At 32.8% G+C, this 14,705-nt stretch overlaps 3 protein-coding genes across 3 annotated transcripts; 1 reads left to right on the top strand and 2 right to left on the bottom strand.

Annotated features, from left to right (window-relative positions):
* The first annotated feature begins 232 nt into the window (after positions 1–232).
* Positions 233–2,488, top strand: LOC140046926 (D-dopachrome decarboxylase-like protein). Its single transcript, XM_072091688.1, has 3 exons — positions 233–554; positions 1,520–1,698; positions 2,070–2,488. The coding sequence occupies exons 1-3, from the start codon at positions 453–455 to the stop codon at positions 2,131–2,133; spliced, it is 345 nt and encodes a 114-aa protein (XP_071947789.1). The 5' UTR covers positions 233–452; the 3' UTR covers positions 2,134–2,488.
* A 151-nt stretch (positions 2,489–2,639) lies between these two features.
* On the bottom strand, positions 2,640–11,330 carry LOC140046925 (uncharacterized). The gene is made up of 2 exons (XM_072091686.1): positions 11,160–11,330; positions 2,640–6,298 (listed from the first exon to the last, which is right to left on the bottom strand). Exons 1-2 carry the CDS (start codon positions 11,221–11,223, stop codon positions 3,819–3,821), a joined length of 2,544 nt encoding a protein of 847 aa, XP_071947787.1. The 5' UTR covers positions 11,224–11,330; the 3' UTR covers positions 2,640–3,818.
* A 1,920-nt stretch (positions 11,331–13,250) lies between these two features.
* Positions 13,251–13,559, bottom strand: LOC140047698 (anaphase-promoting complex subunit CDC26-like). Its single transcript, XM_072092736.1, has one exon. The coding sequence runs from the start codon at positions 13,557–13,559 to the stop codon at positions 13,251–13,253; it is 309 nt and encodes a 102-aa protein (XP_071948837.1).
* Between the last annotated feature and the right edge of the window lie 1,146 nt (positions 13,560–14,705).

The raw sequence follows: 14,705 nt of genomic DNA, 5'->3' as shown, positions 1-14,705 counted from the left end.
GTGTTCTCACACAGATCGCGAGGAAGTTTTATGATTGTGCATACAGAGTAGCCAAGTAAGCGCGTTGCATTATGAGATTTTGATCGAAAACTTTTTGTTATTTTTTGAACTAAAAAAACGTCTGTATTTCAGTTCAATGATTTTTTTTTCGACTATTTTTTGGTGAAAGTTAATAACTATTATATGATACTTCAAAATGACCCACTTTTTTCAACATCTTTTTTTTTTTTTTTTGGAATTAGTCAAAGGGACAATACATCTTTAATAAATAATTATTATGTAGCCTAAAATTATTAGATCTAAATCAACCAGTTATTATAAACAGGGAAGGGACGATTAAATTTAACTAACGTACCAGTTAAAAGCATTTATCTTTCTGTATAAGACGTCTGCATATTTCTTTTGTGGTTAAATTGAGCTACGAATAATAGAATAACGTAGTCACGGTAAACATGCCTCTTTGTGTCATTGATACTAATATACCAGCAAACAACGTTCCAGATTCCTTCCAGGAAAGACTTAGGAATTTCCTTACTAAGCTTCTTGATAAGAAGGTAAGTGTCTATCGTATTTGCAACAGCCATCTCTGCAATGCTGTATTATTTTAGCTTTTGGGTTTTTTTTTTTTATTTTGAAAAACATTATAATAAAGATTTAATATCATAGGGCGGCTGTTTCAGAGAGCATCAATATTTAAGCACAAACACAATTGTATAAACACCATTGGTTGAATTGTTGATTTTTGTTGAAATTGTTCACTATGAAAACGTTTAGTTTGGAAACCCACTTTCTGAATTGTTGAACCTTTCTACTATTATTTTATTTATTTATTGGTATATATTCAATGTCTAATGGAATATCTTGTTAAAAACGAATATAAGTATTTGACGTTTGCAATATAATATATAAAAAATGTATTCTATGAATATTTTGCTGTAGAGCACTATTTTTGGTACTGTATAAAATTAATTGTTCACAATTTATATATTTCGAATGCCTCATTGTTTCAAAAAAACTATTTTTCGGAAAATACTTATTTCGATTTAACATTTTACATACAAAAATACATTTCACTGCCATCATAGACATTAAATTTTGTCTGTCTATACTTTGTAAGTAAAACTTTAGGCCAGTTATAATATTGTGTTACCTGTTAGGATTTTTCTTGTTCTCAACATTAGAGAAGTATTGTGTGTTGTTAATTTTTCGGCTCTAAATTTTGTTTGGCAGACAAGTATGTAGAATTTGTCGGTGATATGATCACACCGAATATTTGGTTAGTCTTCAGTTAGGCCTAGCTAACAATTTAAATTACTCAATGCTGACAGCCGTCTAGTAAATCATTCTTCGTTTTTAATGTATGGTCTTGACAAAACTCCATACACAAAATAAACAATATTACTACAAGGAGTCTTCTTGGCTGCTGTCAGAATGTGATAAAATGCAGACATTATGCCGGTGCATTTGTTTAATGGGATATAATATAAAACTATAGTTTTGTTTGGCATTTTTTATATAGTTTGTTACTGTTCGAATCAATAACGGATTGCGTATGTGTCTTGGTGGTGGGACTACTACCGAAGGGAACATTGTGAATGTCGACCTTTATGGAGAGTTTAATTCCAGTGAAAGAAATAAGGAATATTCAACGGCTGTGCTTGCATTCATCGCTGAAGAACTGCAGTTGGAAGAGAAAATGTAAATCAAATTATTTTCAACAGACCATTTCTTTTCTTCCTTCAAGAAAATATAATATTTTATAGAAAAACAAAGATATAGGCCTATTTTCCTCTAAACAAAAAACAAAAATATTTAAAAACATTTTTTAATACACCATGTTTTGCGGGGAAAATACATCTTTATTGTTGTGGTGTATGTTTGTTGTGAAATACACCCAATGAAACGAATGGTGATGGTGGTGAAATTTGGCCTGTGTGGTGCGAATGTTTGATAGTAAATGAAAACTACGAAGAGGCCACTTTTTTGCATCATATTTGCTGAATGTTAAAGGTAAAGTAGACGAGTGACAATAATAATAATATTCAATTCTATGCTGTTTTTCTACACAGGATTGCTTTTGTAATCCACAATATTCCTGCAACTCATCACTTTACGGTAGACATGCTGGGGTGACGTGTGAACTGATGCTGATTCGGAGTTTTCAACAAGTTAAACACAGTTTACCAGACTGCATGTCATTTACGTTGTCTATGGCACATTTTAAACCACATCTTTATTTGCTGGGAACATTGCATAACATTTAAAAGTCACAAGTTAACTTGCAAATATTTTCGGGGGACTTTAAAAAACCGATAGGGTCTCGAAAGCTAACACGTCTATGTAAGTTTTTGTGAGTATCTCTTTATCTCCAACCCAACTAAAAAGAAAACTCCGATAGGCCTATATTTATTAAAATTATACCTATTAATAAAAAAAGTTCATTGTAAAATAAAACGCATCTTTTTAAAATGTTTTCCAAGTTTTATTCATATACCACCATCTTATAATACATATTTATGTTAGTAGCCTTTATACATATTCATCTGCCATTCTAATAATACAATTTTAGTAAAAAGTAACTTCCCTATTTAGGCCGGATGAAACTATAGTTCACAAACACTAGTGACTATTAAATCAGAAAAGGCCTTACATCCTTTTTTGGTCATATCTTTTATTATTTAATAATTTTTAGAAAATATACTCCACCTATGATACTGTTCGGAAGGTGGATTTTGAGTATTTTGAAAGATTATAGTCCCCGTATATAATCATTGTTTAAGCATCATTAATATTAAAGATAAATTAACCAAGAAATCGGCACAATAAGGCACTACTGTTAAGCAAACGATGCCATTTATTAACAATATCTTGATGATAGATAGTGGCTGAAATTGTATCAATCTTTCAACTATCTATGCAGATTGAAGGATATTTACTTCTTTATACTTCAAAACATCCACCTATACAGAATTGGCAAATGATATAACAATGTATAATAATGTACAAAGTAAAATGTGATGCAAATCGAATGTTCATTTCTAACGAAAGTACAATTCAGTATTCGTGTTAATGTGAAAGTCCATAAAATATTATAGATTTATATATATGCCAATCACCAATCATGCTATTTAATTATGGTTAAATATAAAACAGCTCTAGTTTTAGATAATACAATTTTGTTGCTAGTAGTATGCGATATTATTTTGGTTACTGTAATATTTACAATTATATATTATTATTATTATTATCACTTCTAAACTATTGATTAGACCTACTATACTATTATTATAAAGTTTACTGCATCAATTGGCCTGACACAAAAGGTTATAATATATTATGTAAATAATGCTACTGTACTAATAGGCTAGTATGTAATATGAGACTTATTTCAATACCAATTTAAGCCTTTATAAAAAATAATAATTACATTGTGGTTGTTTAGTGTTTTCACTTTTTTTCGGATTTGAGTAGCAAAGCTTGCTTTCCACTTAAACGCTACGTTTTCTGGAATTCTTTCACTGACTATGCGGTAATCGGTAGTTTCAAGACACCATGTAAGGCCTAACCTTTTCCCACTGCCATTAAGTAATTGTGCTTTTTTCATAAATAAATGCATCAGCGGATAATGTCTTATCAAATATCAATCACCCGATACTGTATCCAGCACATGAGACTAGAATCGAAGTAAAAATAAATATTTAACCTCTACGGCCAAGTTCGAATTTGATGCTTTCTTTTAAAATATTGTTTATTAAACAAATCCATTGAAAAGGTTTCTGACCAGTTATGCCATACTTCAAATATATTAGATACATCACTCACGGTCCTGGAACGTAGGTAGGTGACCTCAAATCGACCACTGGATGATATTGTTGACCAGTAACTCCATATTTTAAGAATCTTCTTGGCCTATCAGAGCTGGCGGAAACATTTGACCCAAAGCTTGGTCGTCCCATACTTGAAGTGCTTACTTCAAACGAATAATCGTGATCTTCACTTTGAGGAGTACTTGTGAGTTTTGTTGTTCTTCTTTCAGTGTCAAAGAGATAGGTCCCAGACATTGAGGGGTTATGTTGTCTGCTGTCACCATTCATGTCTCTGTTAGAAAAATAACCATTCCCGTTGTTGTTACCATAATTAGTATCTGCTTGTCTCGTGTCTTGTAAACTGGTAAACTTGAGTGAAGACATTGTATGACTACTTTCGCCTAATCCGTTCCTGTCTATCATATTTGAATAATAACCAGATGATTCACCTGATGACTGATCTGTGCTTGTCTCAACATCCATATACCTCATCGATTCTAAAGACACAGTGTGTGGCTTGTCTGACTTTAGAAGAACACCAGCAGCTGTAACAACATCGTCACTTCGGTTTCCGGATGTCTCAAGGTACTTCAGAAACAATGTATTGTCTGGCAGCTCAGGAGTTTCTGACCGAACTGTCTTTGTTACGATTTCAGTTTGTTCTCTCTGATGATACAGACTAGCAAATTCTTCGATTTCTTCTAGATCTGACAATGAAAGTATAGTTGAGTCTGAAGCGTCCTTGGTAGCCGGTGAGCATTGGACACCAATGTTAAAACGTGGTGTTTCGATTGTCGAAGATCCTTCGTCTCTGGTAACTTTGTTCACCTGGATTTGAAGGTCAGATGAGTCTGGATATTGCTTACCAGCATCAGTGTACGTCCAGAGATCAGATGTTTTAACATAGGTCTGAATACCTGAATCATATGCGTCAGGGCTAACTTGAACTTTGACATTTGACGTATTAGGTACTTGTTTAATCTGACCTTCAAGATTCATTATATTTTGTTGAAACTCTAATGTCAGTGTATTGATCTCTGTTACTTTCTCCTCATACAAGATCTCAATTCGACTGTGTTCCTTCTCTAAATCAAATAACCTTTTCTGAAGATTACGAATAATGTCCGTTTCAGTGAGTTCCTTCGTTTGTGTTCCAGAAGTATAGGTTGGTGTTTCTTCTGTTATTGTTACAAGATTGGATGTTGGTCTATTGTACGTACTAATTTCCATGCGTATTTCTTCCATCTCCTCAAGCTTACTATTATACTGCCTACGTAAATGATCGTAATCTGTTTGGAGATTCTGTAGTCTTGCTTTAAGTGATTCAATGATACCAATCTCTTCTAATTCTCTTGTTTGTGACGATATGTTGTATTGACTAACGTCGTCCGTCTGGGTTTTCAAAATAGACAGTTCCGGTTCTGGAATGGCGTCAGTCTGTGAAACGAAATCTGTATGTTTCACTTCCAGCGGTTGAATAAATGGTCTTGCTTCGACAACCGTTAAATTAGCCTGTGTTTCACTTTCCTGAGTTGGAGGTTTCTCAGCTTCAAGTTTCTTGATTATTTCCTTGCGTATCAGATGTCGTTCTTTCTGAACCTTCTCAATGTATAATGTCTCCATTACTCGCTGAATCTCAAGAACCATACATTCCCAAACTGTCAGCTTCTGATTTGTACCAGAAAGTGATGGAGCGCCAGTTTCCCTTTGCTTCCGTAATATTTTATCCACAGTTCTTCTAACCTTTCTCTCGATTCGTTCCTCCAATTCCTTTAGTTGGACGGGAGGTATACCTTGCACTCTCTGTAAATCTTGTTGAGGACTTTGAATAGGAACTGTTGTCACGGTCTGAGGAGTTGATACGGGAGAGCTTGCAATGTTCTGACTGCTTGCCACAAGTTTAATTACTCCAAGATTATCTAATTCTCTTGCGCTTGGAGTTGACTGTGATCGTTTAAATTGATCTTGTCTTTCACTCCTACCATTATCAATTGATTCGTTTTTATCTTCACTACTGTCACTGAATGACCGAAGTTTAACATTACGAGGAAGAGTCGCTGACCTATGACCTCTGGAAACATGATCTGAACTCCCATACTGCTGACCAGGTATGGCGTTTGGTTGTATATAATCAGAATCATGTACTATTACTTGTGGCGGCACTACGTTGCCGTTTGAAGTGGAAGCTTTGGAAGAAGCCCATCCAGCATCAGATATCCTGCCTTCTTCTAGGTTTTTAGTACTGTCAAAATGTACACTTCTAAAGACACTGATAGTCGCTGCCGAATTAAGACTCTCGGTGTCATCATCATCCTTGGTGTCAATTTGATTCAATGATCTGCTACGTTTGAGTATACCATCTTGGTTCTTGTTTTGTCCTGTTCTGTAGCCGTGGCCCAAAGTTGCAGATCCACTACCACTTCCGCTACTTCCATCAAAGGTTGTTGTCCCAGGGTGTGACTTCTTAGGACTCTTTACCAGTTTTGAAATTCCTGCAAAGAAAACATTTCAATTTATTAATAATTAATAAACAGTTTTGTTACGTTTCAATCCACTTGGTTTTCACGAACGAAAACGTTATATTACCAACGTTTACTTTTCGCATTTTTGCGTGTTTTCAACAAATTGAAATTCCAAACGATTTTTTATAAAATTCTGAATGGGTGACAACATTCCCACGTTTGATGTTACAATACAAAAGACAAGTATATAATACCTCGTTTAATATACTGTATACCAAAAACCCTGTAACAAACAAACAAATCAATTCAATTCAACGCAAACATTTATTTTCTTCAACAGCAATAATATGACGAAGTACCTGTAAACAAGATTTTTTTTAAACAAATCTATAAAAAAAGAGGATATTTTACATGAATACAGCTAATTCACTATCCTTTATCAAGAAAAAACGACATAACAACGTGGATACGTACTGTAACTTACAATATTTTTGCTTAAAACGGTAGTTTTAGCGGTGATAATGCTACGTACATTTTTATAACCTAATCACATAACATACATTTCTTGATTCATCTCATAAACAAACAAAAACAGCGAGGAGTAAAAACATATTTTAAACGATAAAAGGAACCTCCAAGAAACCCAAGGGCTTGTGATTGGGGGCCACTAAAAACTAGTTACATTAATTAAGATACCGTAAAAATAACAAATAAACAAACAAATAAATAAATAGACGAATAGACCATATTATAACAGGGGACGCGCATTGTTAGGTCATACCATTGTCAGGACAACCAAATACCAGATGAGGTTCGAAACAGAAGCAGAAAGGTTGTTGGTTGCCGTACATAATTATTTAAAACGAACCCACAAACAAAATAGGCCTACATGACTGTATGTTGTTAAGCGACTGCCAGAAAACCAACATTCTATAGACCTGATTTTGAATACATCGGTTTAAAATAGTTAGGGTATCAAGTTTGATTCTCTAGTGGCAGCGAACTAAGGTATTTTTCAGTTTTTGTTATAGAAATAAAACTGGCTTTTCAGCTTAAGCCTAGCTGCTACTAAGCCTAGTCAATAATCAAGTAGGTTCAAAGCCAAATATTAACAAATTGAAAAGAAATTGTTGAAGGATTATTGTATACAAAGCTTGATCGTTTCTGTATAGACGCTACATACCAAACGGTGTCAATTCATAAACACTCTACTATGCCAATTCTTTACTGATTTTGAATAAATAAAAAACCACTTCTTTACAAAATTTTGTTTCTAAAACATAAAGCGTATTTATATAACCTTTGGTGTTCAAAGCAGACTTATTTATTTTACCACGTCGATTAAGAAGTCAGCAAGTCAACTGGGCAAAATAAATACTGTATTCTTTTATATAATATACTCTTTTTAAAGACTTCAACGAATATCAGGATATAGTAGGCCTACTAAACTGCTAAATATCTATCAAACCAGTAGTTATTAATTTCAATAAACATGATTTTGGAACAGTTAACCTTTATACATACTACTTAACCTCATCATTTCATACAGTAAATAATGTGGAAGATAGACCTATAATAGACCTAGTTGATTGTAAAATTCGTTAGCTCTGTTTTAATTTTCTTTTTTATACTACTGTCTGGGATGTAGCTCATTGAAAAATAATGTACACTATATAGCTTTGTGGACATAAACGGAATTGCATAGGGAGGAATGACCAATCTAATTTCATCTATCTTTACCAAATACAATTAATTTCCATATTTTGTCGTGTAACTTTCTCTCTTAAAGAAGCCAGCTAATTTATTGTAACTACTGTAGAAACGCGGAATATTTTTAATAAAGAATAATTTACGAAATTATTAAATAATTGCTGTAATAAATGAACTATTATTTTAGATAGAAACCGCAAATACAACATTTTTATATAGGACTGACCAGTTCTACAGTCTGGTAATACTATAAGCTGAAGTCGACGATAATATTAATCTATTTTGTACTGTACTATAATACTAATTGTTATTATAGGCCCCTATCTACAATAGTGGTGGAATGACTTCAGGCTTCATTCATCATTTTGAACGATGGACACTCCTAATCTGTTGTTTCCCCTCCCAAATTGTCAATATTGTACAATAGATTCGACTCTAACATTACAAAATGAATGCATGTATCGATGGAGACTCTCCCTAGGGTTACATTAAAGCGTAAAAACATATTAAACTAGATAATAGCCTGTAATACGGTAACTCCTCAAACACCTAAACATAGGTCAAAGTAAATAATTATGTCAGAATAATAACTATTCATTGACACTCAAGAGGTTTGATAAAACACGGCCATGGCATTGTCTATTTTGTTTAGTTGAATCACTAACTAAAACACACACACTAGGCCTAACCAATTAAAAAAAAACAAATATCCTTGTTCTCTTATTATAATCTGTTTCATCTTTAGTGACTCTGCGCGGTCATCACGCGTTTTTACCGGAATGATGAATCCAGACCGACGTATGCGTATGGTGCAGTGAGAGAGTGTTTTAATTCTCAACATGACCATATACAAAAATATCTTTCACAGAAAGTTGAAAATAAACTATATTCATCAAAGAAATATGAAGAAACAGAACAAAAGTTTAAGTAACTAAACATCAAATAAAGCAATTGCCTTTTGTCAAAGAATCGGGTAAAATATTTAATTCTTATTTTTGTTATTATTATTTTGTTTTGCGGTACTAACTGCAACAGCCAAAGATTTAGGAATAGCCGTATATTCCTGCAGAAAGTATTTTGTATCGGTGGCCTAGGCTACAGCCATTAAGAGAATGGGTAATTCCTCCATTTTACAATTCACAGATTGTATTCCCAAAAGGTTCTTGTCAAATAATGCGTCATTTTAAAGGACTTTATTGGGATTAGGCCAACTTCGGCCACAGACAATTTCGGCCACAGACAATATTACTACCATATCTATGGAACGCCCATAGTGCCATTGATAGGGGAACAATGAGACACGACAATGTAATACAGGATTATCGATTTCATTGCGTTTTACTTTTGTTTTTACACAGGAAAACACGGACACAGACAAACTTGGCAATTAATTAATTAATTAATTAATAATGAAAATAAAATACTAACACGTATTTTGTAGCTAGGTGGCATGATGAGATAAGAAACGAAGAATTACGTAGATACCGATATTTCAGAGTACAAAAAATACAATACGGTTGAAATTAAAATGTATAGTTTTTACAAATAAAAGAAATGAATTGAATGAGGCCTAAGTGATACTAATTGTATGTACATTTTTCTATAAATATAAAACGAATTGAAGTACGTAGGGATATATACTAATTTTATTGTGTACAATAAATATAACTTTGAAGGAATAAGAAACGGAAGAACAAAGTGGTTAAGAATACGATTTATTTTATCGGAAGAAACAATTGAAGAAAGTATATAATTATTAAGAATTAATTTGTTGTAAGATGTAAATGAAACACTGGTAAATAAATGTTAATAGAAATGCCTGCGTTGTTTTTGCGTGTAAAATTTTACCTAATAAAATGAACTTGAAATATTAGTAAAACACCACTACCCAAGAGGAATTATGCGAAGGCATTGAAGAATTTTTTTTTAGATATGTTTCTGAACAGGCTCGGAATGAATTTCTGACTGTGTGCGTCATGAGAAGGTACGTGGAAAACCCCGTCATATGGGTGGTTGATTTGTCCGTAGTCATTGCATTTTGCCGGGGATTCCCCATCATTTCCGTAGTAGCCTATTTATCTTCATTTCCCTACGTCCGAAATATTGGGCCGAATTTCCGTAGTAATTACTGATGTTCCGAACTTTGAAATAACAGTGTTTGGTTGCTTCTTTCTGCAAATTTCTTTCATATTTTCTTTTCTGGAGTGTGGTTTAAGCAACACTTGTACAGTTTAGTGGATAAATGAAAATGAATTTTTTAAGTTGTTGTTTTACTGACTTACTTGCATTTATTGAAAAATAATACAATTCAACGTTTTGCTCAATATATTTATAGCAGCAATTATTAATTGATAATAGGCCTAGTAATTAGTTTGGGGACTTCCTCTGACGTTCGCATTGAACGCAACAAATGTTATCCTTAGTCGCATTTTTATCCGAATTATTACTCATTTTGTTTGTACTGTATTTTGACATGTTAAAATATGTTAAATGCATATCGCCGCAAATTACTCGATTATTATTTTTATGTTGGGTCTGATATGTTCGTTTTATTTATGCACCTGTGTTCTTAAGACATGACCTGAGCTCCATAATAAAACATTTAATTACTCCTGTGTTGTATTAAAAACCAATCAAATGAAGATGACAAAGTTTTATTAAATTTATTTTTTTTTATCACTAATTTTCTTCTTGATTCTGCTTGTATTGATGTGTGAGTTCCTGATATTCCTCTTTGTTCCTTAGGTCACCTAAGCAATGGAAGGAAAAACGTTTTAATTAAATTTCTTTTTTTTTCTTAGCATTTCTATTTCTTTTTTCATAGCCAAACTATTAATACGTCTGTACTAAGAGAGTATTTAACTGTGTCACTGACAGTTGAATTTGTTTTTCGCCAAGACTCCATGATATAACTAAACTGGAATGGAAACAACAAATCTAATAAATGCAAATTGTAGTGGAATAACGTTAAGAATGATAACACTGTAATGGTAGTAATCGTCATAAAAAATACTATCCAACAAAGCATGAGATGCGATAACTAATAGCAAAAACAATAGCACGGTCTAATATATGCGTGAATGGCGCGCCATAGAAATCTGTTGTGGCCGAAACTGTCTGTGGCCGAAACGGTCATATGCCCTTTATTGTCGCCCACAACGCTAAAACTTCTTCAACTTACCTTTCTTAAATGCTTTAGTTTTCGATGTTTTTTTCTGCTGTTGTTTTTCTGGTGATTCAGACATGTTTATGTATTCGTTTCAGACGCAACATCTGGAAAAATATGAATCAAATTGTATTAATTTCGATGATTTGTCAGAACTTCAACAAGTATGAGCCATGGTTGTGTGAACTGACAACACGCTACTGTTGAAAAGAATTTACAGAACAGATAATGAATAATAAAAGCCTTGAGGTTGAATTTGAATGAATAGAGCTTAGGTCACTCAACCATGCAGCCAAATATAACAATAGCCTTTATAAGTGGGTGACGGAAGGTGTGTTGGCCTAAATTCCTTCAATTTTAAAACTGTATTAGTACTTACTACCTGTACAAATTTACAATCGAGGTATAATGATAATTAAGGTTTATCGACTCTACCTACCATCGACTGATAGCCACACAAAAGTCTTTGCTTTTTTATTGTAAAAATAATTAGGTTTATGTTCTGTTGTGTTTGATCAGTAAATAAAGTAGCCGGCCGAATCTCAAGATGAAACTTCAACTTTCTAACCTTATAATAACTATGAAAGCATGTGCATATGTGTTTTGCACATTTATTGTCTTTGTGCCTTGACTCTGTATAACAACAATGGGGAAAACGTTGAATAAGTCGTTAATTTAATAGCTTGACGTGACATTTCTGTTATCTAATAATTGGTATCGTCGATTTTATAACTGATTACTTCGTGTGATCCAATAATTAGGTGTGCAGAAATAGTATAGTACTACTTTGTATATAATTATATTAATATATAGGTGAAGAAATCGAGATCATCCAATGTTGCCAATATAATATCAATGTAGGAGTTTAACGCAATGTCACTACTCATAGGGCCTAATTCTTAAAGGGGTGGGTGTCGGTTGGGTTTTGTGCATTTGAAAGTTCGTACGAACGATCTTTTATAGGCCTATTGGGAGAAGTGCCCTTTTCAAACTACAGACCAGCTGGAGAAAAAGTGTCCCCCGTTGTATCCAATATAAATTCTGGCATACAGTCTTGAATAATAGATTTTTAGACGCGGGATCACGCCTTCATATTTCACTTTAATCCAGGCACTGAAACAACAATTGAAACAAGGGTTGGCTAATGGCTTACATTTCGTAAAAGCATCATATAATAAAAGAAACGAAACCACATAAAATATTTGACTAATGCAGGTCAAAACCACTAAAATATAATTGATTTAATTGAATTAATACAGAGTCAACTTAAAAACTTTAAATTCATATTTTATTTTTCAATTCATATCAATTCTAGCGCAAGTTAATTAACTAGTTTGTTATTTTTCAGTAACTTATTCAATTTGTAATGAAACTTGATTTCAGAATAAATTGGCTTTTATTTTAATAAATGATAGGCCTGGTGATTATGATAATTTTAATACATGCAATTATGTATAGAAATGGAGTAATTAAGTTTTAAAGTTTGGCACGAGTCATAATTGATGTTGTTGATTAATATTTTTCCAGCCAGCGGTCTTGTTTTGATGTTCCTGGTGTCTAATTCATACCAGCACATTTAATAGGCCTGGTGATTGAATTATACTTGTAACAATGTATTGAAACGGAGTAATTAAGTTTTGACTCTTCGGTAGTAAAATGACAGTCATAATTGATGTTGTTCATGTCATGTTTTGATGTTCCTGGTGTATATTTAAGTCATGCCAGCACATTTTATAAAAAAAACTCTCTTTTTCTCCACAAACATCTCAAAGAATTCTTGCAGCCAGCCTTTTTCGGCCTAGGCCTAGTATGATAGTGATACAGGGTACTAAAGTATCTGAATAGTTTAAAATCTGTTAACAGTTCCATTTTCCCTAGATAGATAGGCATCAATTGCTTCCTTTCTTTGGCCACCACCGACGTGACACTGACTGTGTATAATGTGTTTTTTTTTTACTCCATGGTCGTAGCCTGAATGAATTTAATATAGAGAATTACTTTTTTCTCTATAAATAGGCCTACTACTAGGCCCGGGCCTAATAATATTAATAGGCCGCCTGGCTTAGTCTAAAAATATAATAGTTTTGTCGGTATTAGAAATTTGATTCATACACCATCTCTAAGTTCTCCTATTCTATTAGAAGCAGTCTGCACAGGGGTTGGGTCATAACCAATACGTCTGTGTATTTCGTCTTGCTTTTGTTTTGCATCTGGAACTAGGCCTAGGCTTAACGGTAGACCTTCCATAACAGCGTCCTGTACGGCGGGAGAAGATGTCGATTGTTCGGGGTTGTTGCTAGCATGTGAAACCTGGTTCTTTTCTCGTCGTTTATTTTCAAGTTCTTTCTTAAAACGTTCAAATTCATCAATATCTTCAAGTCTTGGTTCAATTCTTGTAGGTCCTCTTTTAATCATTTTTAATAAAAAAAATAACGATAAATCCAGGTTATTTTATCTTTACTTTAGCCTAAAAAAACACGTTTTTTCATCGAAATATGGATCATTAAAGGAGGCGCTGTTGTTCTGTTTTTCAAATGAACGTATGGAGTGCAAAAGGTGAATTTATGAATCAAATACCGAATTCTATATAATTGTAGACTGATGCAACCATGGAGGATGCAACATACTATACTACTAGTACTACTAATTTTTACCTTCCTCCAGCTTTAATAATATTTGGATTTTTTAATATAATAATATTTATTTTCATTACCGAAAACGGAGTTTGCATAAATAAACAGTATGCTAGTGAAAAAAAATAATATAATATATATTTTTATATGTACCTGTAATGTATATTTTAATGTATTAAAAAAAATTAGGGGCAATATGTATATAGTTAGTTATAACACTACAGCCAACCCATTTAGATTACATCCCTATTAAGGGACACTTTTAATAGTGGTTCTACTATCAATCATACATGTATCTATACATACAATCTCAAAAGTGTAGTTTAAAAACATACAAACAAACATATTCAAAAAGAGGATTTATTTTTGTAAAATAAAAATACTGTATCAAATATAAATTCCACTATATTTGGTTTGTTTATAATCAGATCAATTTTTGACATTCTGTTTATTTATTATTATTATTATTTTATTTATCAGTGACAACCCATTCATCATACTTTGGAATGTACCCAATGAAATTGTGTAATAATCAGTCACATTTTGTACTCTCAAATATTATTGCAATCAAAGCTGATAATTTTTTTGGAATGAAGGTGATTTTAAGCTTGGGTTCTACTAGGACCATGGACGTAAACGCAATGCAAATAATTTGACAAATTATGATGGATCATCCAACTAATGAATGGGGAGATTCTAATACAATTTGAACAAGAAATATTTCTTACAAAAAACGCTGCTCGCTTATTGAAAAATATTTTTTATTTCAAATGTTTTTGAATGTGTCATTTTATTGTCACATAATAGATAGTTATTTTACCTGAAAAAATGTAATTTAAAGCAACAAATACTTAAATTGTCTGTCAGACAATGGTTTTTGGGTTTCTTTTTATCTTTTATATGTGAATAAGTTACAGAAGTGAATACT

This window comes from Antedon mediterranea, chromosome 4, assembly GCF_964355755.1.
Source record: "Antedon mediterranea chromosome 4, ecAntMedi1.1, whole genome shotgun sequence".
Classification (NCBI taxonomy): domain Eukaryota; kingdom Metazoa; phylum Echinodermata; class Crinoidea; order Comatulida; family Antedonidae; genus Antedon; species Antedon mediterranea.
This window is presented reverse-complemented; position numbering and strand designations above follow the sequence as displayed.

Bases quoted from the DNA above. Each gene is read 5' to 3' on its own strand.
- LOC140046926 (XM_072091688.1), top strand. From the start codon at position 453: ATGCCTCTTTGTGTCATTGATACTAATATACCAGCAAACAACGTTCCA. The intron at 555-1,519 runs GTAAGTGTCTAT...TTTTTTATATAG, and splicing joins CTAAGCTTCTTGATAAGAAG to TTTGTTACTGTTCGAATCAA. The intron at 1,699-2,069 runs GTAAATCAAATT...TTTTCTACACAG, and splicing joins CTGCAGTTGGAAGAGAAAAT to GATTGCTTTTGTAATCCACA.
- LOC140046925 (XM_072091686.1), bottom strand. From the start codon at position 11,223: ATGTCTGAATCACCAGAAAAACAACAGCAGAAAAAAACATCGAAAACT. The intron at 6,299-11,159 runs GTAAGTTGAAGA...TTTTCTTTGCAG, and splicing joins AACTAAAGCATTTAAGAAAG to GAATTTCAAAACTGGTAAAG.
- LOC140047698 (XM_072092736.1), bottom strand. From the start codon at position 13,559: ATGATTAAAAGAGGACCTACAAGAATTGAACCAAGACTTGAAGATATT.